Raw genomic sequence first — 27,602 nt, forward strand, 5'->3', positions numbered from 1 at the left:
CAAATAAAAATATTGTCATTTAGAGCATTTATTTGCAGAAAATGAGAAATGGCAAATAATGCAAAAAAAAAAAAAAACAAGTTCGTATTCAAAAAGTGTTAAGAGTTCAGAAATCAACCCCAGCTGGCATTTCAACGTTAAATAAACGTTGAATCAACTGTTGATTTTGAAAAGTGAATCAACGTTGATATAGTAAAACTAATGGAACATGAACATGGAGTTAAATTAAAATGAAATTACTGCAAATAGAAGTAAAACACTTTTTTATTTCTCCATCCAGCCGTTTTTAGAAATTATATGGTGATGAAATGTAAAAATAATGATTCAAAAGGCAGAAGGTTAAGGACATTATGTTGATTCAATGTTAAAATTTCAACATTAGCACAACCATTTAACATTAAATGTTGATTCAGCGTTGTTTCAATGTTGTTGAAGGCCCGTTGTGTGCCAGCTGGGCAGTTTTGCATGCCTCCACCAGCCTTACACAATGCTTTTGGATAACTTCATTGGCGTAGGAACCGGGGGGGATGGGTGGGACATGTCCCACCCAATATTAGAAACAGGTGGATATGTCCCCCCCAAAAATGAAATAGTTTCGCTCAGCTCAGTCGTACTGTTAATGAAGAGACCGACCGCTAAGCGCTGGGAAACCAATCACGGTGCGTTTCAGGGAGAAAGTCCCGCCTTTCAGAAGAAACAGCCAATCAGCTCGCTGGTCTTGCGAGAAGAGTTAGCGTGCTGGTGGAGGAGAAGCCCCTCCCCCTCGCTGTGAGATTTAGAAGCGGTGTCCAGCATCAGCTGGTGTTGAAGTAAATCTGGATATACGGCGATTTTTCTAAGAGGTAACGGAGCTAACCATGTGACCTGTGTTGAGATTATTTCTGATAGCTGGTTAAAAAGACTTCTCTCCAAATCAAAACACACAGATTAAACCCACCGTGTGATTAATAAACTGCAGCTGTGTTAGTCAGTTATCTTAACTTTGGAATTAGCTAGACAGGGAGTCAAGGCTTAAAAAAACATATGTTATGTTCAGCTTGCCCTGATCCTGATCAGCTAATCACTATTTCATTTTCAAATTGTGTTTATTCATTTAGGATTGCAGGACTTATTGTAAGCTATAGTAAACTAAAAAAATAGTTAGCTAGAAGCCAGATATAGTGGATAGCCAGAATTTAGTACAATACTTTATGTTGGTAGTTTAAAGCAGTTTATTAACCCTGATCTCTGCCCTAAAATTGTGTGTTTTCCACCAGATCCAACTGATTAGCTAATAAACAGTCCTTTACTGAGTTTACCTGTTAAAACCCCTTAGCCCCCTATTGAGCATAACTCATTATGTATGTCAGCAGTGTATTAGACACATCATACCTCCACTTACTTTATTAAGTGACTTTAAAGCAGAGTAGGCAGTGGGGATATGCAGTAGAATGTGTAGGAACAGGGTTGAGAAACACTGCTCTAACCTGACTTCTGTTTATTTGTAGTTCACAGTAAGACTAAATCCTGAGTAAATAGAGGGATTCAAGGCGAATCCAAATGTTTTTTTCTTTAGTCTAATATTTATATTAACTTCTGTCAAAAATCTCTATGAAACGTAAAGTTACATTCTTTTTTCAAAAAAGGACACCATCATAAGAAGTGCTTTCAGTAGAAACAATTAAAAGCGCAGATGATAACTGATCAGTTTTTGTCATATATGTATATAATTTAGACATTTCACGCATATTTGTTTAAATGTAATTTGGAGTAACATGGCGGTTGTAAAGTCACCTTTACTTGGATGTAACTAATAATAAACAGAGTACAGAAAAAGGGATTATTTGTGATTAAAAGTAATTCCTTAAATGTTGTTCTAAGAAACTATGTGGGCTTTGGTGCATATTAGCAAATGTGTCCCCCCGAATATCAAACCCGCTCCTACGCCCTTGGATAACTTCATGCCACTCCTAGTGCAAAAATTCAAGCAATTCAGCTTGGTCTGATGGCTTGTGATCATCCAACTTCCTCTTGGTTAAATTCCAGAGGTTTTCAATTTGGTAAAATCAAGGAAAAACATCATCATTAAGTGGTCTCTTATTTATTTCCAGAGCTTTATCTGATTTAATATAATGTTACATGGCATATACAGTGGCTAGCAAACCTATTCATACCCCTTGAACTTTTTCACATTTTGTCACCTTTCAACCTCAAACTTAAATGTATTTTATTGAGATTTTAACCCTTTATTGCATAGTATTGGCAACAAACAAAATGTTGAGTAATTAAAATTTTTCATATCGTATGATAACTTTTAAACCCTTACTCTATCTCTGGCAAGGTGCTAAATTTTTAACTATTTTGTAGTTGATTTAATAAAGTGTTGATTTAACTCCAAAGAGTGTGGAGCTATATAAACCCTGGGAAAGAGTTGAAATCAACTCTGTGGGAGTGGATTCAACACTTGACTTCTGCTGTGTAGTGAACAAACAGCATTATGAAGACCAAGGAGCTCACCAGACAGGTCAGAGATAAAGTTGTGGAGAAGTTTAAAGGCAGGTTATAAAAACACATTCCAAGCTTTGAGCATCTCAAGGAGCACTGCTCATTCCATCATCCAAAAATGAAGAAAGTATTCTACACCTGCAAATCTACCAAGACATGGCCGTCCACCCAAACTGACAGATCAAGCTAGGAGAGCAAGCCACTGTATATATTGGCTGTTTATATTCTTACTATATTCTTACATTCTTGTTGTATTTTTTTGTTGTTGCTTTGTGCAGTTAGACCACTTTTGTTAGATTTATCATAATGAAACAGTGATTCTTACCTCTGGTCCTGGAGATCTCCTCCTACCTTGCATGTATTGGGTGCTTCCTTGCTGTAAAACACCTGATTCAAGTTATTAGCTTGTTATCAAAGTCAAAATCTACATTTAAGTTTGCTATATCCACAAGAACTCCAAAGCTTCCAAAAATGATATTTCTTTTCTCCCAACAAACATTTTATGCCATAGATGGTTAAAGTTTGTCAGAATTTAATGAAAAAATAAATTTTAATTGTTTTTGTAAAAAAAAAAAAAAAAGGATATTATACAAAGTTTAAGAATGCCAGCATCAATAAAACAAGAGTCAATATAATGGGCACTCTGGAGCAGCCATTCATAACCTAAGGTTCAATGGAAAGCATTGGTCAGCAGGATATAAAGCCCCCATCATTAAATTACGGGGCAGTGAAGTAGTGGAACTCTGTTCTCTGGAGTGATAAAATACATCCAATATCTTTAGGATGAGTTGGAGTGTCTGAGTGTCCAGAACTAATCCTCCAACACTTAAATCCTATGTCTAGTGTAGGGCCTTATCTGATAAAAATGGTAAGAAACTTCATATTATATCTAAAAAAAAAAAGCATTTCATGGCATCAACAAATGTTCAAATACAATGGGCCAAGTTCCTATAACCAGATTAATCCTATACCTATACCTAGGGCTGTAGCATAGTCCTGATTCGGCCCAATACTTGTACTATTGTCATGCATAACCTATGTAGTGATTCTACAGAGCTTATCTGTTGTTCTGTAGAGATCCTTTAGTCACACTACATAGTTGCACTGTATTTCCATAGAAGTCCTGTCGTAATTCTACAGAGTTCTACTAAATACCTGCAGCAGTTCCTGTAGTTTACAGAGCTTAAGAGTATTCCTACAAAAATCCTGTATGTAGAAATAATGTAGTCTGTCTCGAGCATTGTACTGTAGATCTGCAGAGGGAACAGTAACACCATAAATATTCCTAAAACATTCTACAGCAAGTTTGTAGGGAAATGTTTATCAAAATCAAATAATTTCCTGTATTCTAGCTAATACTGGGGTGTGGGTTTTGCATGATATTTTCTGCAGAATTTCTGTAGGTTCTTTTTTTTTTTTGAGCTACAAATCGTGAATTCTAAATTGTGTAAAAAAAAAGTTATTACATATCAATAAAAGAGAAAAAATAATGAACTATAAAGTAATCTAGATAAAAAATCTAAAATATAAATGTGCTTTGTAACATTGGTTGTGCATTCCTGAGTAGTGCTAGCAAAGTTTTAATTGTTTAATTGTACATAGTCAACCTTTCTTGTTCCACATAGTTTAGAAAATAAAGAGATTGATTTGAGATTTATTAGTTAATTCAGTTATGCAGTGCTGTGATAATCAGGCCCTGTTATTCTAATTTGTATTAGAAGGTTATGGCTCAGCTCTTGTAGGTTAAGCAGTTGACCACATGATGGCAGTAAAAGTACATATTATAATTTGAGTTCTGCTTTTGTTTCTGTGTCTGTAATTTCCAGGGAATTCAAAAATGACAGAGGAGGCTGATTATACTTGAAAGGAGTGAATGAAACTCTAAGATAACCAGTATTATAGATTATAGTTTAATAATAGAGTATTCATTCTCAAAAATAGTGCTATACTTACAGTAACTTAGACTAATCACTAATCACAGGCTAATTCTGTGATACCATTAATTTTGTCAAATGATATGCTGACACTTTATTTTTGCAGGAAGGTAGTAACGCTACTTGGTACTTCAGCATCAACATTCATTTTTGAGGAAAGTTCTGGATTTGCTAAATAAAACCTACAAACCAGTAGAAGAGTTAAGCATCAGTGGAGGAGCATAAGTTCATATTTAAGAAAAAACAGTGACCTCTAGTGGTCTTATGGTGAAAATTATAACAGTGTAATATTTCCCTTAGAAAAGGTAAAAAGACTAAATCTTCTTTAATGTTTCATGTGCCAAGGACAAGGATTTCACTGTGAGTCTGGCAGAACATGACCAGTAAAATAGAGACCAGATAGTAACCAAGTCAAATACTTGAGAATTAAAAAATAATTCAAAATGTTTTTGATACCCTGTATACTGGTAATAGAGAATGTTGCACATGGTAGCATTATTAAAACCTAAACTTTGAAATATAAACTTATAATAATTATTATATAATATAATATTGGTCAATAATACTTGTCAATAGCATTAGAGTATATTTTGCTCAATTTCTGCTGTTAATTAGACAGAAAAGAAAAAACACAAAAAAATATTATTTGTCAAAATAATAAAACTGAAAAAAGTCTTGCCACAGTATCTCCAGGACTGAGTCACTCCTAAATCATCATTTATTTCTTTTAAGCTATTCGGATATGTACATGCTTATGTCCTCCAGATCATCGTCTTGCTAAATAACCCATTTAAGCTTGAGCTTTAGGCCACAAACTAATGAATGGACATTTTTTGCCTTTGGAATAGTGCAGAATTCATGGTCCTATCAATTAGGTCACCCATGTCCTGCATAAGCAAAGCAGCCCCAACCCATCAAGGCACCACCACTACCACCATGTTTGACTATTGAAATGATTCCAACATGGATTCATTAGTCCACAGAATATTGTTCCATAAGTCTTGTGGCTATCTGGAGGATTTTTATTTTAAGAGAGTTTATAATGAGCCTTTGTGTTATTTTTGGTCATCAGTGGTTTGTGTCTTCAGCTCTCCCATAGATGCCATTTTTGACCACTGACATTTAAGCAGGCACATGCGGCCTGCGGTTTTTATATATTTATCTGGGTTCTTGTGTGACCTCCTGAATTCTTGCTCCTATGAGAATTCATAAAAATTTGTACCTTTCAAGTACTTAATAACCAATCATTTGTTTCAGTGCGCTAGGCATAAATTGAGACTGAAAATGTCAATGTCTGTCAGCTCAGCCTAGTGTTCAAAGTATTGTACGGAACTATTCGCCCGCCTCAGTCCAGCTGCCCACTGGTAAGGGTTTTTCCTTGCCACTGCAGACATTTTAATGTTGTATGTATCGTTTGATCCTGGGTCTTAAAACCAGATTTCTCTGAAGCTGCAACCACATTAGTTGTAAAAATATATATTGATACTGAACAATGAGGATTTCTTCAAATATTTAAATATTTAAATATATAGTGAAACCACTATAATATTCTAATAATCACTTTTTCCAGCATAGCTAGTCAGAATAAACACCAATGTTAAAACCTGAAATTGAGTCATCTGTTTTTTTGTGTACACTTATTCAGGGGCTCATGACTCATCACTGGGTAGTAAAAGGTTAATTTGCTAATGGGTGGGGGGATGGTGGCTGTGTGTGTGTGTGTGTGTGTGATGTCACCTTTTGGTTTTAAAACCAGGATTGAGAAATCAATCAATCAATGGAAAAAAATCTTGTGGCATTGCATCATACAACAAAGCCTTATTCTGTGCATGATTATGAAGAGGTACATCTTGTTTTAAGGTAGATGTGTAAAGACAACAGTAGAATAGAAATGCATATCGGAGTATTTATCTTATTAGAGATCTTATTAGGATCAATAGTTTTCTTTGTTTCAATTCCCCAGTAATAATGAACTGCTGCAGTAGGGCATTGTGGTAACCTCCTCACTTAGTATCCCATTGTTATGACTTAATATATTATAATTGTAACTTACTTTCTCATAATTATGACTTAGTGGAGGACCTTTTTCCCCCAAATAGCAGAAATGGGCTTCCATAGAATTCCCCTTTGTTGTAATGTTGGCCATTATGAATTTACATCGAAACAGTGATGAATGCATAAATTAATATGGAATGTTATGTGATATATTTGTATTTTTAGGATAATAAATAAGAGGTCATTATAAATTTAAAATCCATTAAACATAGATCAAGAGGGAGGTGATAACAGATAAAAAGGATCAGGATCAAGATACTTGTTAAAAAGAAAGACAGAAAGCAGGATGTGATAATACTGTTTTATAAAGCGTGAGGGAAATGATCTAACGTTAACTGCTGACAGTGGAATTCTCTTTCAGAGAAAGAGAGAAAGAGAGAGAGAGAGAGAGAGAGAGAGAGAGAGACATCCGCCCCCACTGCTTGATGAAGGAGGCTCTAGTTACTGTAATTCAGGTGCTAAAAGATCATGTTACACTATCTCTAAATACATTTCCATTCGTCCGACGTCCGTGAAGCTTTTTATTTATTTTTGGATTGGAGTAAAATTTACGGATATTTCTACCTTGTCTCGGACAGTTATCTGCTCTGTTCTCCGTGTGTGTGTGTGTGTATAAAGTGTGTTTATAGTGTGTGTATAGTGTGTGTATCGGGCTAGCGGCAGCAGTATCGTTAACGTTAGTTCATCTAGCTAGCCGTCGCGGTTAACCAGCTAGCCAAGGCGCTGCAGCTTCTCTGAAGGCTAATGGTAAGGAAGTGTACTACCGCTGTGTGTCAGTAACGGGCTTTTGTTTTTACTCTGTCCACTTTAATCGCTTTTATACCTCTTTTTTTAAACCGCAGAGGCGAGGAGAACTGGCAGCATCCGCATTATCGAAGTATTGCCGTCAAAGACTTTCAAAACGAAGGAATCCGTCGTTGGAAGGGCAGCAGCAGCAGCAGCTAGCTGGCTAGCTGCCTTTGCTGATCGGAGGAGGAGACGGGGTTGAGGACAGGAGTGGAGCCTGTAATGGCAAACGAGCCTGTTATTCTGAACGTGTATGACATGGTAAGTCACTGTGTTTCGCTTTAGCCCTTTAGTTATCTCTTTACATAATAAGAAACGCGTTAATATTTTTCGTTTTAAAGAATAGTTTGAGGGGAAAATATGAAAACATGAGTTAGCTTCTGTGTTCAGGTCGAATGATGTCCAATGATAAGCCAGTGAGTGTATAGCCTAAACTGGCAACAGAGAGAGTGAGAGAGGTTATGTAGCTACAAGTCCTAGCTAAGCTAGGTTAACTCACTTAGCTGCTAGTTACATCTGATTAAAATACAAGCTCTTATTAGCTATAATGCAGTTTTTACAAGTAGAAACTCTCATTTCTATTTTCATTATTGACTAGTAGCGTTTTACCGTTACCAGTGACAATATCAGAGCCAGCCACCGATAGATAAAGCTGTTCTGACTACTACCAGGACCACCATTATTGTTAACCAATGCAGTGCTGTAGATATAGATAACTTATATATAACGTTAGTTAACGTTACTTTTTACTAGTAACACCTTTTACGCTGTTATTCTGACCAATAAGAACTCTAGGTCCACATATTTGTGAATTCTTTCTAATACAAGTAATAATTTAAGTTATAATCTCAGATTGAGAGTAAGTAAACTCGTATGTTGGTTTCTAACAATATTTGGTATACATTGCTTTACTTACCATACTGGATTACTGTCCTGGATTCCTTTAGTTTTCTGTTTCTGCTGTACATCTGGTCATGGTTTGCCTTGTTGGCTGTTTTGTGTGGATAGTGCTCTGCAGTGTATGGGATAATGGTGCACTCTAGAGGGGTATCCTGTTAGTGATACCCCTAAAGGTCTTTACTCAGTCACATTTTGTTATAGTTTTGTATTGTAATAAGTTAATTGGCCAATATTTCTATAATTAGCTGATCAGATCCTAATTGGGAGTTATTTATTTCAGTTTTCATCTTCAAGGTTTTACTGCTACTAGAAAAAATATCAGAGCCAGAAACGGATAAATCTGTAAAAAAGCGTAAAGCTATTCTGTCTGGTCATATAACCAGGACCACACATTCTTAATACAATATTGACTGATTGTGTGTTATCATAGATTTTCTGGAATATCACTCTCATATGTAGCTATAATCACATGCTAGTGAAAGCTACAGATATTGCTATCTATGATTACTTTTTTTACTAATACAAATTGTAGTTCCACACAAACACTGTAATTCTAAACAGTAATTTGTAAGTCTTTTCCTACATATTTGTATATAAGTTCTGGCTAAAAGCTACAAATGATAATTTAAATGTTTGGCTGTGTTTCACTTAAAACATTTAACCACCATTTTATCATTTTATGTACATGGTTGGTTTAACTCAGTTCTTATCCAGACAGCATTTAAGACAATTTTGTCAGTTAACTGTGAAACTGACAATGATCTGTTTGTGAAGGTAAATTTTGAAAAATAAAGGACTTGTAAGAAAAATAAAGTGGAAAGTATGAACGAAACCACCAGTAATCCTGACAGAGCTCACACTCAGTCTCTCACACTGTATGATGTGTTTCTGTAATACTGTTTCATCCTTCGAGTGGTGCTATATTGAGCCATTATCACATTTGTTGATAACCTGTAGATGTAGATAGATGTTTTTTTGTTGAATCTTTAAACCCAAAAGGGTTTACTCAAACATATACCTCTAAATAGCAAAATTTAGAAACTAAAGTGGTCTCTTAAGTATCGATCACTATTTATATTGTTCCTACATAACAACGGTAGTTTTTATTTGTAAACAAACAGCACCATTTGAAGTGATGTGCAAACTATAGTTTTATTAACTTATTTTTTAACCAGTAGTAAGCATCCCTCTTTAAACTTAAGTTCCGCTTTTATATTAAACACAGTGCAAACCTAACCTACTTGTATTTCTGTTAAGAAAAAGTGTAAAAATCACTGCCACATAAAAGAGTGGTTTACTGGTTTCTAACAGAGGCAAAATTCTATCTGCTGAGATTCCCTCTAGCAGCTTCTATATGTAAAGATGGAAAATCTCAATTATCCCATTTTGAAAAATGCGTTAAAACAGTAATTTGATTAATCTCCTAGCCCTAGGTTCCACCATCATTTTATATGGTGTTAAATAAAAAAAAAAACTTTTTAGCACTATATAAAGTGTAAGTTGACCATGTGATGGCCTTCTTTTATTATTTGCTGATTCTGAAGGTTTCAGTTTCATAATTGGAAAAGAACAAAGGGTAGCAGACCCGTTTCCCCCAATGAAACATATGATATGCAGTAAGTGTGCAGGACTGTGTAAATGGCACCTAATATCACTATCTATCTTTTTGGACAGCAGCCTTACATCATGCAATAACCCCCTGGGTATACTGGAGCTTTAAGCTATTGTGCAGGAGTTGGAAACTGCACTGCAGCCTGAGCATTAGGCCACAGAAGTCGTGGATATCTGCAGCGTGTAATTTGTGACAAATAAGTGTGAAGTGCCCCTTTCATATGAACTGTACAACAAGTGCTTCAGTATTTGCTTTGCACACCCACAGCCTTTTTTGTCCTCTAGTCTATTTTTGCAACCATTTGAGCATCTGACAGTGGGGGAGTTGTTTTCTTGACCAAAACATGCTCTTGAAAGTGGTATCTGATAGGAAAGTGTGTGAACCACTAGCAGTATGAATAGAATTTGTGTTTTATTGTTTTGTTTTTTTTTAACACCAGAATGAAGTGGTGTACAAAGCACAATGATCAGGTATTTTGCTCCTCTGAGAGAAAAACACCATATTGCAGCTGTTCATATATGCACTGCATATAGACCAGCTGTGGAGCTTGCTCTCATTACCAGGCGAGTCTATTAACAAAAAAGTAAGGCTTTCATTTCACTGATGCTGTTGCTAGATATGAAAGAAGACAGATAACAAAAGGCACATGCAAACAGATTATCCACGGTGTGTTTGTACTCTGGGAGGTTCATAATTTTCTCATTAAAAATGTGTACACCTTTTTAGCGGGAGTCAGAAAAGGGCTTTGCCAGACAGAAAGCAGTGACTGGTTTGGTCTAGGCAAACTGCCAGCAAGAAGATACTTGACGCTAATGATTTTGGGGATTTAAGAAGATTTTTTGTAATAATCAAAATCAAGTGGGGAATAAGGTAATAGAGTCGGTGCTGCATAATAGATTTCAGTCTTGTATTCATCTTTAATATAAATTAAACCCAGGGCACCTTTCTATTAAAGTCACTCTGAATTTAAACTGTTTGTTTCATTGAGACACCAGTAATGTTTGGAATTGTATGTAACCGGTGTAGATCCATGTGGTTCTTGACTCACTTTCCAACTCGCGTTTTAGGTTTCCAAACCAAAGATTTATTTCTTTAAAAAATAATACACAAGAAAACTGAACAAAACAATTAAAATGCTTGTAAACAGAAAACTAGGTACTTATATTCATGTTCCTTATTCCTAAATCCTAAAACTGCGGTCAGAAAAGGTGAGGCTCCTTTGGCTCTTTACCACTTGGCTTGTTTTTTTTCCTGCACGAGCCTAATGGTAATGACCTTAAAAAAACACTGTAATTATCCGAATCTAACCTACATGTGCCTAGTGGTAACACGCATTTCTAATGCCATTACTGTTATACTAATACTGGCCCTTACAACCGGTATTCAAAATAGAGATGGACCAATCATTTTTTTTGATGCATTGCCAATCACCTCCTAATTTGTTTGGTTGAGGCCTTTAGGTTTCTGTTGCTGCTGTACGTTTGGGCATGGTCTGCATTGTTTACTGTTTTGCGTGGATGATGCTGTAGTCAGCTCTGCAGTGGTTGCCATGCTAATACTCACTGTATGGGAATGGGAATAATACATGGTAATAGTGCACTCTCAAGTGCGAGATCTGGTTAGTGGTGTTAAAAGTCTTTTAGTTTACAAGTTTAACAAGAAGCTCCAGCTTCCCGTGACAAAAAATCTCTTACTGTGATCCTCACGCAGAGCTGTTGTAATCCTTAACTCCCAAATGTGATCTGATCAGCTCTCAGGATTGGCTTATTAGAGATATATTGGCCAGTTAAATTATGCCCATTTTTAAATGTTTGATTACTGCTGTGCAATCCATCATTGAATAAATACATTTTCATTTCTTGTGAAGCCCACACTGTATGAGGTTTGCTCCTCCGAGATTTAAGTAAATAGATTTGACTAAGTTAGGAGACAGGGTTTAGGTGGGAGTGGGGATGTTTAACATAAAGAAGAGATGAGATTCAATAGTTTGTTTATATAGTGAGGAGGAGTTAGGGTGTGGTCCTTCTCCCAAAATTCAGTTAATTCCTTTTGTGCAGTTTTGATGATAGTAAGTATATTATAATTGGTACAGTGCAATTAAAATTCACAGTGTTTAGATTGCTTTACAAGAGAATTTTTAAATTAAAATAATTAATATTTTTTAATTCTCAAAGGTTGGTACCACGATACATTGGGAAAAATTGTAATATATATTTAATAGTCCATAGTGCTAAGTCTGTTTTATATTATATGTCATTTCAGGCCAGTAAATAGAAATCTAAAAACTACATTTATAGGAGAGTTATAAAAGCATGTAAAAGGATCTCTGAGGTTCCATTTGTCTCCTCCATACAGGCCAAAACCATATGTGCTCATGTGACCATGCTGTCCCTAATGTGGCAGCCATGAGCTATTTTTGGCTGAATGGGCTTTGCTGTCTTAAATGTTCACTTACAAATCAGTTGTGCCTAAAACTCTTGTTAAGTGGCTGCTATTATATTAAATGAGAGAAAATTGTTGGAAAAGTACCTGGTTGCGAAGAACTGACTCATTCAATCTTCTTATTAGCGGGAAAGTTGCATCAACACCTTTAATCCAATAAAGTAGGAGGATGAGACACAAACAGCCCATTACAGCTACCTTTGCCTACCTAAGGCTTTTCTCTCATTCAGCTTGTTGAATTGCTTTTTAAATAATGAATGACAGTAGAACCCAGCTTTATGTGCAGTGATCTTGCGAATTACATCAGAAAATCAGAAAAATATTAAGTAAAAGCCAATAGACAAAAATTCTAAATAAAAGTGTAATCTCATTAAACCTTCCAATAATGGTGACTTGATTTTCAACTTTATTATATTTTTTTATTATACATGTTTATTACAGGGGACATTATGTGAACTGGCAAATAAATTTATCAGATGTTGATGGGTACAGACATCCATTGCGCACTTCGTCTTGTTTTTTTATGGCTTTTATATTTCTCATATTGAGGCCATATTTTGGAGTGGGACTAGAGGGTTGTGGCTTGTTTTTGTGTTGAGTAAAATTCATAAAACAGTAAGGGTGTGCCATAGTATGGTACGCAAAAATATCGCCAACATTTTGAATATCTTTATCACAAAAATACCCTGAAATACTGTGATTATTTAAGGGCCATATTCTTCTCTCTATATCACAATATACTTAAATGTTTAAAATCATTATCAATGTATTGACTGAATTATACTGACTTTTAATAGAAACTTGTCAGTCTTTGTTGGTAAATAGTAGCTTATTTTACTACTTATACACATATTTTGACAACTGAAGTGTAACTTATGACATGTTTTAGACTTTAAACATATCCTGTATGAACTTTGAAGGAAGTTGAAGTGTGCTACCTAGTGCAGTTTTACAACAGAAAGATTTTAGTTTTTCCAACATCAAAGTCCAGGTGTGTGGCCGCACGTGTATATGTGCTCAGAAATAGGGCAAGAGAGATGTAAGGGGGAGGGGAGCGAGAGAGAAAGATATGAGTAGAGAGAGAGGAAGAGGGGAAACAGAGGTCTCTTTACTGTCTCTTAGAGCCGGATTCTGCTCTTATATCGTAATTGTGAGTTATAACTGACGGCAGTGGTGGGATCATTTTAAGTCAGGTGGATATGAATACAGTCTATGGGTCCTTGCAGATTTTGCTTGCACGTGCTAGCCTACTGTTGCTAGCAACACAAAGCGCTAAGCATTAACCGGATAAAGCTTGGACAGTGATATTGGAAATTGATACTGCCACAGGTCTAGTGCCTCTGCTGGCTGGTTGCAGTATGATGTGTAACTCTGTTTAAATATGGGGGGAAAAACAGTTCCTCATTTTCTCCTCTAAACTGTCCGTCTCCGTTCGGCCTGTCATGATAAAAAAATGTTGTGGAAAATATATCGTCTCAGAAATTGTCGCAATAAACTATATTATTGTAATTTTAAGACCATTAAATGCCATTGCCATAATGATAAAATAATATCATAACACAATTATACTATTTTAAAGACAACTAATTTTAATTGATCACACATATACAATACTATATAAAAATCTATACTTTTTCCTTTACCTACTGAAGTCCACTCTGTGTGTATGTAGTCCCAGTTATTGAAGCATTGGTCATTGCGCAGCTGTCTAAAATACTTTTTTACTGTTATATATGTGAACAAACATACAAATAAGCACAAAAGACTTTCAAATATTATTGAGGTCATGTCTATTTATTGTATAATAATGTTTATAATCGTAACATGCCTAGTGTCTTCATACTGTTCAGAATGACTTGACCGTACAAGCCTTTTCCTGCTTGGAAATATACAATTCATTCACTTCTGACTGGAAAAAGCTTGCTTATATGTTCAGTTGGTTAATTAATGAATTAGCCCCATTGCAGGATATTTCAGTTATATAGATTACTTGTATGAATTATGTCTAGAGTACAGATAAGCTGCTGGACCATTAGTAACAGTAATTTAATAACATTTTATATTAGATTTTACATTTAAATGGATGTTAGTGTAAGAAATCTTAAATGGATTGTAAATATTGGTGATTCAGTAGCACTAATTAATGCAAGAGCATGTAGAATTTTACCTTAACTTGACAGCGTCAGTATTCTTGTGATGCCCACTGACTTGTAAAAGGGAGAGTAGTGTCAGTGTTGTTGCTGTTCTGGACTCGGCATGCTTCAAACTATGCACTACGTGACTTTTGACAACCATGCATGATAACACTCACAAGATCTGCATAACTCTGTGTAACCTAAGACCTGTATAAAGTACTAGAGAGCCAGACTTGAGTAAAAGTACAAGTGCTCTATCAAACAAGAGACTTAAGTAGATGTTGAAGTGTTCTTTATGCCCCACACTTAAGTGGAAGTACTAAAGTATTCCAACATTTTTTGTACTTAATTATTAATTATAGCTTATTGTAAAATGTACTGTCCAAATACTAAAGGTAGAAGTAGAGTACTGTGTTTTGTAGTTAATATAAAAAGTAGTGAAAAGTTCTTAGAGTGAAAGGCAGAACGGGAGCAGCGTGGTCTTCTTATAAGATTAGCTTGATCACTTTATTCTTCCAATGAAGAAGGGCTTTATCAAACCTGCTGACAGTGCTGATATATACCGCTCTGGCAGTGATTATGTGGTAATGTTATGATTCGTAACATTTTTATAATTGTAACGAGTAAGAATGCAGCATATTGTAATGTAAAAGTAAAAGTATTAAACTCATCAAAAATATGTAGTGAAGTAAAAGTGAAAGTAGAAGTAAAAATAATACTCCAGTAGATACAGATACAGCATTTTAGTAGGAAAGTACATCTGTAGTTCTACTTCCTTACTATACAGCTACCCTAAGCCAAAGACTCGAAAAATTAGGTAAAATTACTCTACTGTGTTAGCATGTACTTAATTTAAAGAATACATTTGCCATTACAAAAGTATAGACACGCTTCAGGCCTAATTCATTACTCCGTGCTGTAAAATCAGTTGGTGTGATGAAATCAGAGATAGTCCTCCTTAACTGTAGATGGGAGTAAAGAAGGTGTTAAAACTGCATTAGGCAGTCATGTAGAGTCATGTAACTGATCCTTAATGGCTTGTGTCTGCAGTGTAATGATCTTCCCAGCACTGTATGAAAGAATGAGAATGTAGTAAGGAAGCTCTTTATTTTAATTCACGTTACTGAGGTGTCTTGTCTTCTTGTACATCCACTGTAGGGAGGCCAATCTCTCATGTGATGAAGGATGTGTTTAATAAGCTTTGAGGTAATTGAGGGCACAGGGATAAGTGCCTTGTTTCACAGCTTTGTTAAAGGAAGGCTGACAGGCTGAGCGTCCTTCTGCATTGGGCTCTCGCTCTGCACTTCTCTTGTGAACGCTCCTCTTCTCAGACTCCGGGGTTTCGTTCTCCTTCACAGGGAGTTCTCTATTGAAGGGTGTTTCCCATGGCAATGCTGTAAAGAGAAAGTCAATAATGGTGCATTTTAAATGAGGGTGATGGTAGATGATAGTGACTGTGTTGTAAGGAACGTTTTAAGGCTGAGTCAGACGGCAAGTCTGTGCTTGAGGAAGCTGTTAGCGTGTGGTCATTTTAAATGAGAAGATGTGATAAGAGCCATCTTACTCATGTTACAATACACTGGTGTGTTCCGCAATGCAGATGATTCACTGGTAAGTAAGATCTCTGATTTCACGATGAAAGAATTTACAGTCAGAGCAGAATGTTTTTCTTACATTGATGCTTTATCTACAGACTTTCGTTTAGGGTGTGTTCACCGTAGGCCAAATCCGATTGTCTAACTTTAGGCTGTTTTTAAATGCTAACCGTATCTGACATTTGTCTGAACAGTTGCACTGCGTAACTGACACACGTTTAAAGGAGCTGGGATTCACGTGTAGTTTTGGCTTCATTCTTTGCAGAACACAGAGGATGTCATGTAGTTTCATAGTTGACAGCTGGGCTTATCACAGAAAATTAATTCGAGCTTGCTGTAAAAAGGCCATGTTATTCAGCCATGGACACTATTTTAGTTTGTACGCTTGGTTTCTTTATACTTTAAAAAACCAGCATGCAAAAAAAGTTACATTATTTCAGCTCTGGCTCTTCAGACTGAGTCAAATTGCAGTAAATTGGGTATGTATCAAATGTATTGAAATGGCTCAAATATAAATAGAAAATGTCAGATTTAGTGCATTTTTTTATTCTGTTCTCACTGCCACACTATAATTTGGGCCATGTTCACCTACTGTGTGAACGTAGCTTTAGTTATGCTATTGTGTTGTTATTTTAAGTGAGGGTGTGTCATATGATAGGTTTTTTTAAGAGTAAAAAAATCCATATGGTGATAATGGCTATGTTTTGTGTTTTTTTTATTTGTTTCGATATTTATTGGGAAGCTTAAAAATTATATTTTTGTGTAATTCTTTATGTTTGCAGTTTTTATGCATACACAAAATATTTTTATTTTAAGTTTGTGCTACATTCTTTGTTATGTTGCATAATTTTTTTATGTTGCATTATTTATTTTGCTACATTTGTTGTTTAGTCTTGGTAAGTTGCTGTTTAAAAGTTCAGTTGAATATTTGAAACCGTTATATTCATTCAAAAAAAATTAATTGGAAATGAATAATTAATTAAAATATTGAATTTAATTGATTTACATGACAAATTAAAATATTTTCAGTGTTTTGACATATTACCAAAATATTATTACCCAAAAATACCTCTGAAATATTATTATATAGTTTTAGAGCCACCTCTAATGTTCAGTATAACTGAGCTTTCCAATAAAAAGAGACAGTACCATCCATTAACTACTACCATCATGTTAAATCAGGAAGTAATGTGTTGTGCAACTAAAGGTATGTAGTGCAAATAAAGTGCGTTCCACTTCAGATGCTGAGTTGTTTTGTGTATATTGTGAGTGCTCTTACAGCAGACAAAAGCTACAGCACAGCTTCACACTGTTAGTGATGTACTCGTGTAAAACCGGACTAATGATGCTTAAAACAGACCCTTCTGAAATAAAAGCTTTCCGCTCCAAAGCCCCTTCCTGTATTTTTGTGCCAAGTATCAGATTTTGCATAATGCTCTCCAGTGAGAGGTCTAGTTTTCAACAGGCTGTACAAATTGAGCTCATCACTGCATGAAGAAGAAATTTAATGACTACTTCAGATTTAGGCAATTGAAAATTGTGTGTTGAGTCCATTGAGACTACTTCAGGAAATTGAAGCCTCTGAACAGGACTTTGAAATGGGATGCTGGATGTTGTTTTAATGAGAAACATAACAGGAAAAAAAAATTATTTTAACCATATAAACTCCTGGTGCAGTTTTATTTGGTATTACTAAGGAACAGCTCAGCCAGTTTGCATCACTTGTTTTTTTTATAGACTGTTATGGTTCATGCATGTAAATTGGATGAAGATCCAAAAAAGAAACATCTTTTTTATATGAATGAATTTAGAAATTTAAGCTTTCATTCAGTTCGGTTAAGAAAAACTTAAAACTATGTACTTGCTCTATTGTTAGATGCTCCGATGTAATTGACAGTAGTAGAGAGAAAATGCTGCTTCACTAGACAAATAAATAATGATCCAAAACATACTATAAAAATAACCTAGCAGCCTGTAAAGGCAAAGAAATTGAATGTTCAGTCACCTGACCTCAACCCAACTGTGAATGCATTTTTTACAAAACAGGCAAAAAAAAACCCCACAAATAAGCAGAAGCTTAAAATGACTAAAGTAAATAACAGCCTGGCAAAATAACTTAACACAGACACTCAGACTTTGGTGGTTTCTGTGGGTTTCAGATTTTAAGCAGTTGTGAATGCAAAAGATTTAAAGTATAAAGTGATGGCTGAGCCTGTACAAATGTAAAAAAGATTATTATTATTAACTTTTTTTGCTGTTTGTAGCAAAAGAAAAAATCACACTGTTCTTATATTCATACTGTCTCATAATTCACATATCACCCATTCCTACTGAATCATTAGATTAAAATTAAAAGCCATGGAGTCTAAGGAGTTAATGTCTACATATTGATACTTTTGGACAGCAGCTTAGCGCTGCCATTTCCTGCTGATTTCTAGAAAATATTTTAAGCTCTATTTGAAATGAATAAAATGCAGAGACTATAAACATATTTACTTATTTATTTATTTGTTTGTTTGTTTATTTGTTTGTTCTACTTTACAGCATCTACTTTAAGCAGGATATCAATATCAGTAATGTAGTGAATTCTAAATTGTGTAGTACATTTTTATCATTCTTAAAGAGGCACTAAACCCCCTAATTTTTGCTGACTCCACTCTCAGCTTAAATTTAAAAAATGACAAAAAAATGGGAGGAGTAGTTTGTGATGAGAACTGGCTGATGTATGGGTTTAGGGTGGGGCAGGAGGGAGAGCTGATTGGCTGGAGCAGTGTGTCTCTGATAGCGGTGAAGCACAGATGGTTAAATGTCACCAGGGGGGCGTATTATTGATTGACCGATTTGCATATTGTGAATGTCCACATATCAAAATACACGGAAATATTATGCTCACCTGTAGCACAGCTAAATCTGAGAGGACGCTGCATAGACAGAAATGTTTTTTTTAAAGTTAGTTAATGTTTATAAAAATATTAAGCAGCACTGGTATGATTTATTACTTTAAAGTGACACATTTCAGCTCTTAATGAAAAGAATATGTTTTAGGGATGCCTCTTTAAAAGTAACATATTATATTAATTTTAATTGGCCTGTATTGCCTGTAGGGTCATGTTGTGTTTTGGTAGTGTGATGAGAGTTATACAGAGGGTCTTCCAGATGGTTATATACAGAAATAAACCTGAGGGCACAAGCCTAAACTCTCACCCTTCTATGACCCACTCCTTATGGCATATTACTAAATTGTCAGAATGCCACAGCAAAATAGGTCAACTGTCTCTGCCCATATCTTCTGAGTGGCTGCCCATTAAGGCCAGAGATCCTCACAACAAAACCACTTTCTACAGCAGTTCAGTTTAAGCAGTTTAGGTTTTAAATAAGTGTTACAGCTGCAGATTATTGTCTTTTTTTAAATACTGCCTCCAGTGCACTATAGATGACCTGACCTTGAATAAAGGTAGAAAATGAACAGCTTTATTTTTACAGCTTATATCATTACAGCCAGTCTTACCCTTACTGTAATTAACATTTAAATGTATTTTCTTCTCTTTCTAGTACTGGATCAATGAGTTCACTACCTCTCTGGGTATTGGGGTCTTTCACTCAGGAATTGAGATTTATGGCAGAGGTAAGATCTACCCAACTACTACTTTGTTTATTTTACAGATTGATAAACATGTTACGCATTAATAATATGCAAAAGTACAAAATGATTTTCTCTTATGCTTTTAATTGTCTTTTTTTTTTTTTTTTTCTTTCTTGTTGCAGAGTTTGCGTATGGGGGACATCCGTATCCGTTTTCAGGTATATTTGAGATAACACCTGGTGATGCCACAGAACTCGGGGAGACGTTTAAATTCAAGTGAGTTTTGTACCAGTACTTTAATACCAATAGAGAGAAGATTGGGTGCTGGTGAATAATTTTTTCTTTTTTCTATTATTTCTGTTTCAGAGAAGCTATCGTTTTAGGGAGCACAGATTTCACAGAAGAAGATGTGGAGCGAATCATGGAGGAGTTGGGAAAGGAGTATAAGGGGAATGCGTATCACCTCATGCACAAGAACTGCAATCACTTTTCCTCAGCACTGTCAGAGGTAAGTGCTGTGTAAAACACATTATGTTTTATTATTATTAAATTATATTATACGTGTGCATGTTTCCAGTGAAACTAGTAACAACCCTGTGTAAATATACAAAGCTTGTTATACAAAAAAAAAAAAGGGGGGTCAGGGTGAATTTACCGCTTTTCTATTTCTAATTTTATCCCATTTTCTCCCCAATTTGAAAGGCTAGTTACCCCACCCACTCGTTAGGACTAGTAATGTCTTCAAGTCTAGGAATGTGACATGTGAAGTCAGCCACCACTTCTTATTGAACTGCCACTGATGCAGCAAATCAGATCTATCTATCTAACCAGTACTATCTCCCGCACCGATACACATGCTAACTGATGCTGACCAACATTGTGATGGGGAGAGGGTGCCATCTACCCATCCGGAGAGATCACAGTCAACTGTGCTCTCTTGAACTCCGGCTGCTAATTACGGCCAGCATGACACAGAATTCAAATCAGCAATGACAGCACCTTAGTTTGATGGACTTCTCTGCACCCCTGAATAATCTCCACAGTTTACCCATAACAGTGTGGAATGCAGTTTTGATGCAGCTGTTTTTTTCACCATAATAATTATCTACTTCTCAACAAGAGATGCAATGATAGCATACCGACTGAGCAGCTGTTTATCATGTGAACAGACACTGTGCATGACCACAGATCTGCGGCAAGATTAATCTGTTGTGTGATTTGATGAAAGAAGCGTAGAATAATTCCAGATTTGTGCTCAGCAGCTCAACTGTGTCGTGGTGATATGTGGGTTTATACCTAAATGGCTGATTTTAACAATGAATTCTTTATAATTTTATTTCAAATTTTTCCAATTTTCTCCCCAATTTTGCACATCAAATTACCAAAGCCACTCATTAGGACTTCAACCCAGGAGGGTGAAGACTAACACATGCCTCCTCCGATACCGCTTCTTTTCGAGAAGCTGCTGATGCAGCATTACTTAGTAGCCATTGTGCTTGGAGGAAAGCGCAGCGACTCGGTTCTGATACATCAGCACACAGATGCTCTGTGCTGCGGATATCACCCTAGGAGTGATGTGGGGAGAGAGCGCCATCTACCCACCCAATTTTGCCGGCAGACCTGCGACCTCCCGCGCAAAGTGGCAGCGCTTTAGACCGCTGGACCAATCAACGCCCTTACAGTGAATTCTTAAGCATTAAGTATTAATAATATTAAAGCTTAAAAATGATCATGAATTTAAATGATGAATTATTAGTCCAAAAATGTTTTTTATAATTTTTTTGAAGAATTGAGGATATGGTTATGGTTTACGGTTGCGGTTATATTAATAAAGGAGTGAGTGTCTCTTATGAACATTCTGATTGTAAAAAATGAGAAATCTTGAATTAAGTTAACCTCTAGTTGTTCTATTTTAACACTTGTATTAAATATGTGCTTACCACACATCCATTCAGTTATTGATTTATCTGGAATGTAATAGAGCAGTTTTATGTCCTCTGGTATGCGCAGGTCTATGTAAGCTATTAAAGTGGACAAGTCTCTGGTAAAACAAGGTCCTGCTCTGTCAAATGAGAGGGTGTAGTGCCACTTACTAATCCACAAAAATAGACACAAACTGAAAGCTTCTTAGAAATGCTGCTTTATTGAATAATACAGATGATAATAATTAATTTTTAAATCAATAATCAAAATATTAACTAAATTGCAGCCGTTTAGATTGTGGCGTGTGATGGTGTTTCTGTAGATATTTACATCACAGGTCTCTACCTAAGATTATGAACAGTAAGTCATTATCTCATGTTAAAAAAATTCTGATACTAGAGTAAACTCCAGGAATCTCATTTCTGCTCTCTGCGTTTTGTCTGTGGCAGATCCTGTGTGGTCGTGAGATCCCGCGCTGGGTGAACAGACTGGCCTACTTCAGCTCCTGTGTGCCGTTTCTGCAGAGCTGCCTGCCTAAAGAGTGGCTGACGCCGGCAGCGCTGCAGTCCAGCGTGAGTCAGGAGCTGCAGGGGGAGCTGGAGGAAGCGGAAGACGCCGCCGCCTCTGCCTCCACGCCTTCCTGTGCCGTGGCCCCCGCACCAATGCCCAGGCCCACCCGACACCAGCCACGCCGATAGACCCTGCTGCCTTGACTGACAGGCCTCAAAGACTGGCCCAATGCTGCCAACAGAGCCCACCCCTTCCAGTGACAAACCTGCAGTTCACCAGCAGTGTGGATATGCCCTGCCCAGTTGGTCACGGGTCCAAAATCATTGGTTTGGTTGTTTTTGTGTTTTGTTCTTTTTTGTTGTTATTATTATTATGGGCCCAGAGAAGTATCAGACTGCTTTACCGAAACATTCAGAGATGTATTACCAGTGTTTTTGAAACCATGTTGAAACTTTTTTGACATTTGATGTTTTTTTTTTTTTTTCGGAAACTCAGGACTGAAAAAACACTTTGTACAAGGTCCCATTGACACACCTTGAGTTTAATTTTGTTCTTTTGATAATGTTACTGTAATGCTTTTGCAACGCTGGATTATTTCACAAGCCTTTCTTTCCTCCATCCCTGAAGAAAGAGTCTTGGTGTATCTTTTGTTCAGGGGGAGCTTTTGTTTACAACTTTGTGTTCCTGATCATGTATGTGTGTGTGTTCCTCTTACAGAAAGGCTGCCACCTGGGTGAAACGACCCCACTTTTGTAATGACACACATCCCATGTCTACCCACCTTGGTGATTGTGCCTAAAGATTTTTACTGTTACTTGCTCAAAGAGCTCTGCACTCTTTCTCGACAGTTTACCTGTCAGTCTGCTGTGAGTTGCAGACTCCTTCGTATCCTGGAACTCCTACTTCAGATGTTTTACACCTTTTAGGTTTTTAGAGTCTTCTATGTATTGGAGAAGCTGTTTGTATTCCATTTTATGACTATTAAAGAAGACTAACACTTTTCTGTTCTGCAAAAGAGATTATTCTACATGCCTCTTTACATTCTTTTTTATTTGCTATTATAACATACAGATATAGAACCACTTATATTCTACAGAGACACACCTGATACATGTACTACAACTTTTATTTTGATAAATATGCCTCAGTTTAATTTTTATACATATTTCACAAATCTTCTGTTGAATTTATGTAGTCTATAGACACCTATATTTTTACAAATGTTTGAAAAAAATAAATTGCTATTGTAACACAGCTATAAAACACAGATATAAAATCACTTGTATTTTATGGAGACAACTAATACACAAAACTTTTTAAAACTGTTTAAAAAATATGCCTGGTTGAATTTCTATAAATTTGTGACAGAAATAAATTGCTATTATAACTCGTTTGTAAGATATACAAATCTAAAATTACTTGTATTCTATATAGAGACTCTATAGAGGCTAAACATACTAAAAGTTTGTGTTGTAACCCTAACCCTAAAAACATAACTCTAACCCAACGTAACCCTAAGTATTACTTTTTGGTGTAATTTTGGACCATTCGTGAAACCCTGTTTTTTTCCATTAAAAAATTGTAAAGCGTAAAATGCCTGGGCATAATGAATTGTAAATAATTTAATTCAGATATGCAACAAAACACAATTTTCATTTTTTTAATAAAATCGCCAAATTACGTAAGGGTATAGTATTTTCTTTTGGTTTCATTTTGGACCAATTATGATACCCTGCTTTTTCCATAAACAATTATTCAAATTAGTACCTAATTTTATTTAGATATATGACAAAATGCACCTTTTTTTTTTTACTAAAATTGCCAAATTTGGACCATTCATGAAGCCCTGTTTTTTCCATAAAAAATATTCAAAAAGTGGGAAAATGACTGTGCATGTTGAATTGTAAATAATTTTATTGAGATATGCAACAAAATGCATTTTTCACTACTTTCATTTTGCACCAAATTACGTAAGGGTATAGTATTTTCTTTTGGTGTAATTTTGGTTATCCTGTTTTGTCCATAGTGAATTGTATCAAATTTAATTTAGATATATGACAAAATGCACTTTTCATTGTTCAGCAAAAACAAAATTTCACTGGTTTCTCAGCCCTGCCCCAATATCAGTAGTGGGTTCTGATTGGAAAGTGATTATATTTTATCTTGGCAAGAATATCACGCTGCTCCTAGACAAAATGCAATCCTGTGCATTGTGATTAGCTTTTGAACATTTGCAGCGCCACACAGTGCAATTCAACGACGGTGAACTGACTGCATTTTAAGGAGGTTTGTGGAGTATTGGATTTGACATGAATTCAGCGTTTGGTTTTGAAAATGCAAAATATTTTGTATAGTTTTTCGATAAGAGTTCAAGTGCAGTAAAATGCAATGTACTAGTGGTTTTGCATTTCATTTTGGCACGGTAGTTTTTGCTTTTTAATTTGGCACTAATCCTCTAGATCTTCTTCTCCTTTTCCTCTTTAGTGCAGCATTTGTTTTTACATAAGATGTTAATCAGGTGTGTCTGTAGAGTACAAGTGATTCTATATCTACATGACATATAAGTGTGTTAGAGAAGCAACTTTTTCCCTTAGTAATACAAGATGAATACAAATTCAACCAAGTCATATTTTTCAAAACTAAAAGTTGTAATATGTTCATCGGGTGTGTCTCTATATACAACACGTGATGTATTTATGTATGTCCCACAGGTGTGTCACAGTAGCAATTTATTGCTTTTAAAAAATTGCAAAAATGTAGTTGCTGCATAATTTACGACATAAAGTTGTACTTTATTTATCCCTATACACTACAATTGTTTTAGTATGTCCTATAGGTGCATATTTTTCAAAACTAAAAGTTGTAATATGTTACCAGGTGTATCTCTGTAGACCACAAGTGATTTTATACACGAATGTCCTATACCTGTGTGACATAAGCAATTTATTTCATTATAAAGTGCTGTGAATGTTTACGTTTTTTTATCAGGATCCAGACTTTACAAACGTTTCCTTAGGAGCTTCTAATAACTAATAATAACTAAATAATTAAAATGTGACTAAAACTATTATACATCATAGTCAAAGGACTAAAGCCCTAGCTCAGCTTTCTTGGTCACAGGACATCACGTTCAGTAGCTCCTCCATTTCCACTAGCTGTTGTGTTTACATGGATCTCTGTGGAAACGTGTAATTACAGTGAGTGGCAGTGAACAAATAGCTATTTTAATAAACGCAAGGTGACAAAACTCAGAGATGTCCATCCAGACGAGACTAAAATGACCACGGAGTAAAGCGAAAAACAGTAGGTAATTCAGCCTGTAATTTTCTCAGAGGACGTATGAGAAAAACACGTACAGGGCCATTCCGGACGGGAATAAAATCACAGAGGACCCCCATAAAAGAAAAAATTAAGCAAGTACCCCCTGAGAAACTAATCCTGTCCAGAAAGAGTTTAAGATTAAAACTTTATTTAAAGAAAAACCTGTCAAAATAAATGCTGGTCCTAAGATGCTCCAAGCATATTTTATCCCGATACCAACTCATAGTCGTTGTTTTAAGCACAGTGTTCAGAGCGCTGTCTGGTGTGCTGGAAGGTTCATTAACAGACAGGATTGCTTAACTGGCAGTACTGAAGAGAGCTCTCATATGGTTAGTGAAAGAGTTTAGATAGTGTTTGCAGTGTGCAACTATTTTACAGTGGAACATAAAAATATAATATCTGAAACTGTAGAAAATTACAGGTATTGTGAAAATGTTGTTTTACTGGCAGGAGAAGTGTACAACTTTCTTTGTTTTTAAATGGGTGGAGGCTAATGCTAATGCTAATACACACACAAACTGTAGAAACCTATAGCTAACAGAAAACAGATCACACTGACTTGACTCCAGTGTTTTAAGGGAAGAGGGAGCTAAAACATTTGTCAGACTCGATTATAAGATATTAAACATGCTATATAACAGTAAATTAAACAGAAATGTATCTAATAAACAAAATAAATCAGTCAGGTATTTTTTATTCTATAAACTGTTCCAAAAATAAAGTGAGGTTACTTCAGAATTAATCAGCAGCGCATGTTATCTAACCTATGTGACTGATCAGATCGGATCAGTTTTTGATTTAATACTCGGCAAAAGACTTGGATTGAATCAGAGAGATAAAAACTTGTTTGGGGACATCCTTAAACAGTAAAGCCAATTTTATACAAGAATTAAGAGATAAAATTTGCTCTCACAAATAAGTCCTTTATGTGATTCCACTGCTGCATCTTTAACTTCAAAGTCTTAGAGCTTCAGAGTCTAGTTATAAGTTCTGAAACTGTTACCACAGATGGTGTATCCTCCTCTTCCTCTTCATTGCAGCACTTTTTCTTACATGAGAATATCTCTTTTATGTCTTTGACTTTGGTCAGAAAAATGGAGATGAATGGGTCCACAAAAGGGCCGAGATTTAAAAGCGCATTGACGACCAGCCCTAAATACCTGGTGTAGCATGTGAGCGATAAAGCATTGAAGAGTGTGTTTAAAACAAAGGGTAAATACAGGATGCTGTAATTAAAGAAAAGAACCACCTGCATTCCCAGAATCCTCTTCCTCTCAGGGAAGAGCAGTGAAGATTTGCAGCACCACAGGGCCCTAAAGGTGTCCACCAAGAAAAACAGCAGGATTCCAAAAGGCATCAGAAGAACGAGGGAGAAAAGGAGCATGTAGCCGTTTACAGCCAGAGTCAGGATAGCAATGGGGGCTGCCCACAGACCCAGAGAAACTATGGCTGACTGTTTCACCTTCATACAGCAGGCACTGTGCTGTGAACAGGCCACCAACAGGTACCGCTCCTGTGCTACACACACCATGAACACAATGTTGGTGATGACGCCGAAGTAAAACACAATGGAGGATACGTCGGCCAGTGTGGAAGCCTGCATGATGTTCTCTATGGGCTTATTTGGCTGGCCGAAGATGTTGAAGATGTCTGAAGCCAGCAGGCTGATGACGTAGACGGGGGCAGCTTTGCCATTGCTGACCTGTTTACTCATTAAATAAATGGATAAGCACACCCCAGGTAGTCCGAGAGCGAAAGACACCCATCTGATGATCTTCGCAGCAGTGTTACTCTCGGTTATGGTGCTGTTATATCCTCCTCCATTTACAAAACATACAGTTAGGTTTTTGAGGAAATCAAGGTTGATATCCATGTTCCATTAGTAATGATGACGTTTCCTAGTACAATCCAGACGATACCCAGTCCAACTGACATTCAGGCAGCTTGAGAGAGTTCATAGAGAGGTCCATAGAGAACTTCAGTCCAAGGCTGTCTATCCCTCACGTCACCGGGATGTGTTTGACACTGAGCTTCACGACAGGAAAAAGAAAAGTTTTTTTTCTCAAAATAATTAAGATTTTATCGGTTTTGGTTTCTGTGGTGAAGGGCTCCAATTGGCCCGTTCATTGCCCACTTTGAATAATGGTCATTATGCAATAACTATGCAAATGTATGCTCTCGCTTTTCTGTTTGTTTATGGTACTCATGCTTTCGAGCAGGGAGGAGAGCAAAGCTCCCTTTCTTTTACACCCTTTTTGCATGTTATGACTTACAGATACACTACACTCTACAAAATGACAAATTGGCACCACATGAAAGCAA

At 36.1% G+C, this 27,602-nt stretch overlaps 1 protein-coding gene across 1 annotated transcript; it reads left to right on the top strand.

Moving 5' to 3' along the window:
- The first annotated feature begins 6,892 nt into the window (after positions 1–6,892).
- Positions 6,893–22,960, top strand: desi2 (desumoylating isopeptidase 2). Its single transcript, XM_049481682.1, has 6 exons — positions 6,893–7,220; positions 7,316–7,520; positions 19,496–19,568; positions 19,709–19,802; positions 19,893–20,034; positions 21,899–22,960. Exons 2-6 carry the CDS (start codon positions 7,482–7,484, stop codon positions 22,145–22,147), a joined length of 597 nt encoding a protein of 198 aa, XP_049337639.1. The 5' UTR covers positions 6,893–7,220; positions 7,316–7,481; the 3' UTR covers positions 22,148–22,960.
- The last annotated feature ends 4,642 nt before the right edge of the window (positions 22,961–27,602 follow it).

This window comes from Astyanax mexicanus, chromosome 7 (genome assembly GCF_023375975.1).
Source record: "Astyanax mexicanus isolate ESR-SI-001 chromosome 7, AstMex3_surface, whole genome shotgun sequence".
Taxonomy (NCBI): domain Eukaryota; kingdom Metazoa; phylum Chordata; class Actinopteri; order Characiformes; family Acestrorhamphidae; genus Astyanax; species Astyanax mexicanus.

What these genes read in the sequence shown, in the direction of transcription:
- desi2 (XM_049481682.1), top strand. Translation starts at nt 7,482, where the DNA reads ATGGCAAACGAGCCTGTTATTCTGAACGTGTATGACATG. An exon ending in TTCTGAACGTGTATGACATG is followed by an intron (nt 7,521 to 19,495) that starts GTAAGTCACTGT and finishes TTCTCTTTCTAG; the next exon opens with TACTGGATCAATGAGTTCAC. An exon ending in AATTGAGATTTATGGCAGAG is followed by an intron (nt 19,569 to 19,708) that starts GTAAGATCTACC and finishes TTCTTGTTGCAG; the next exon opens with AGTTTGCGTATGGGGGACAT.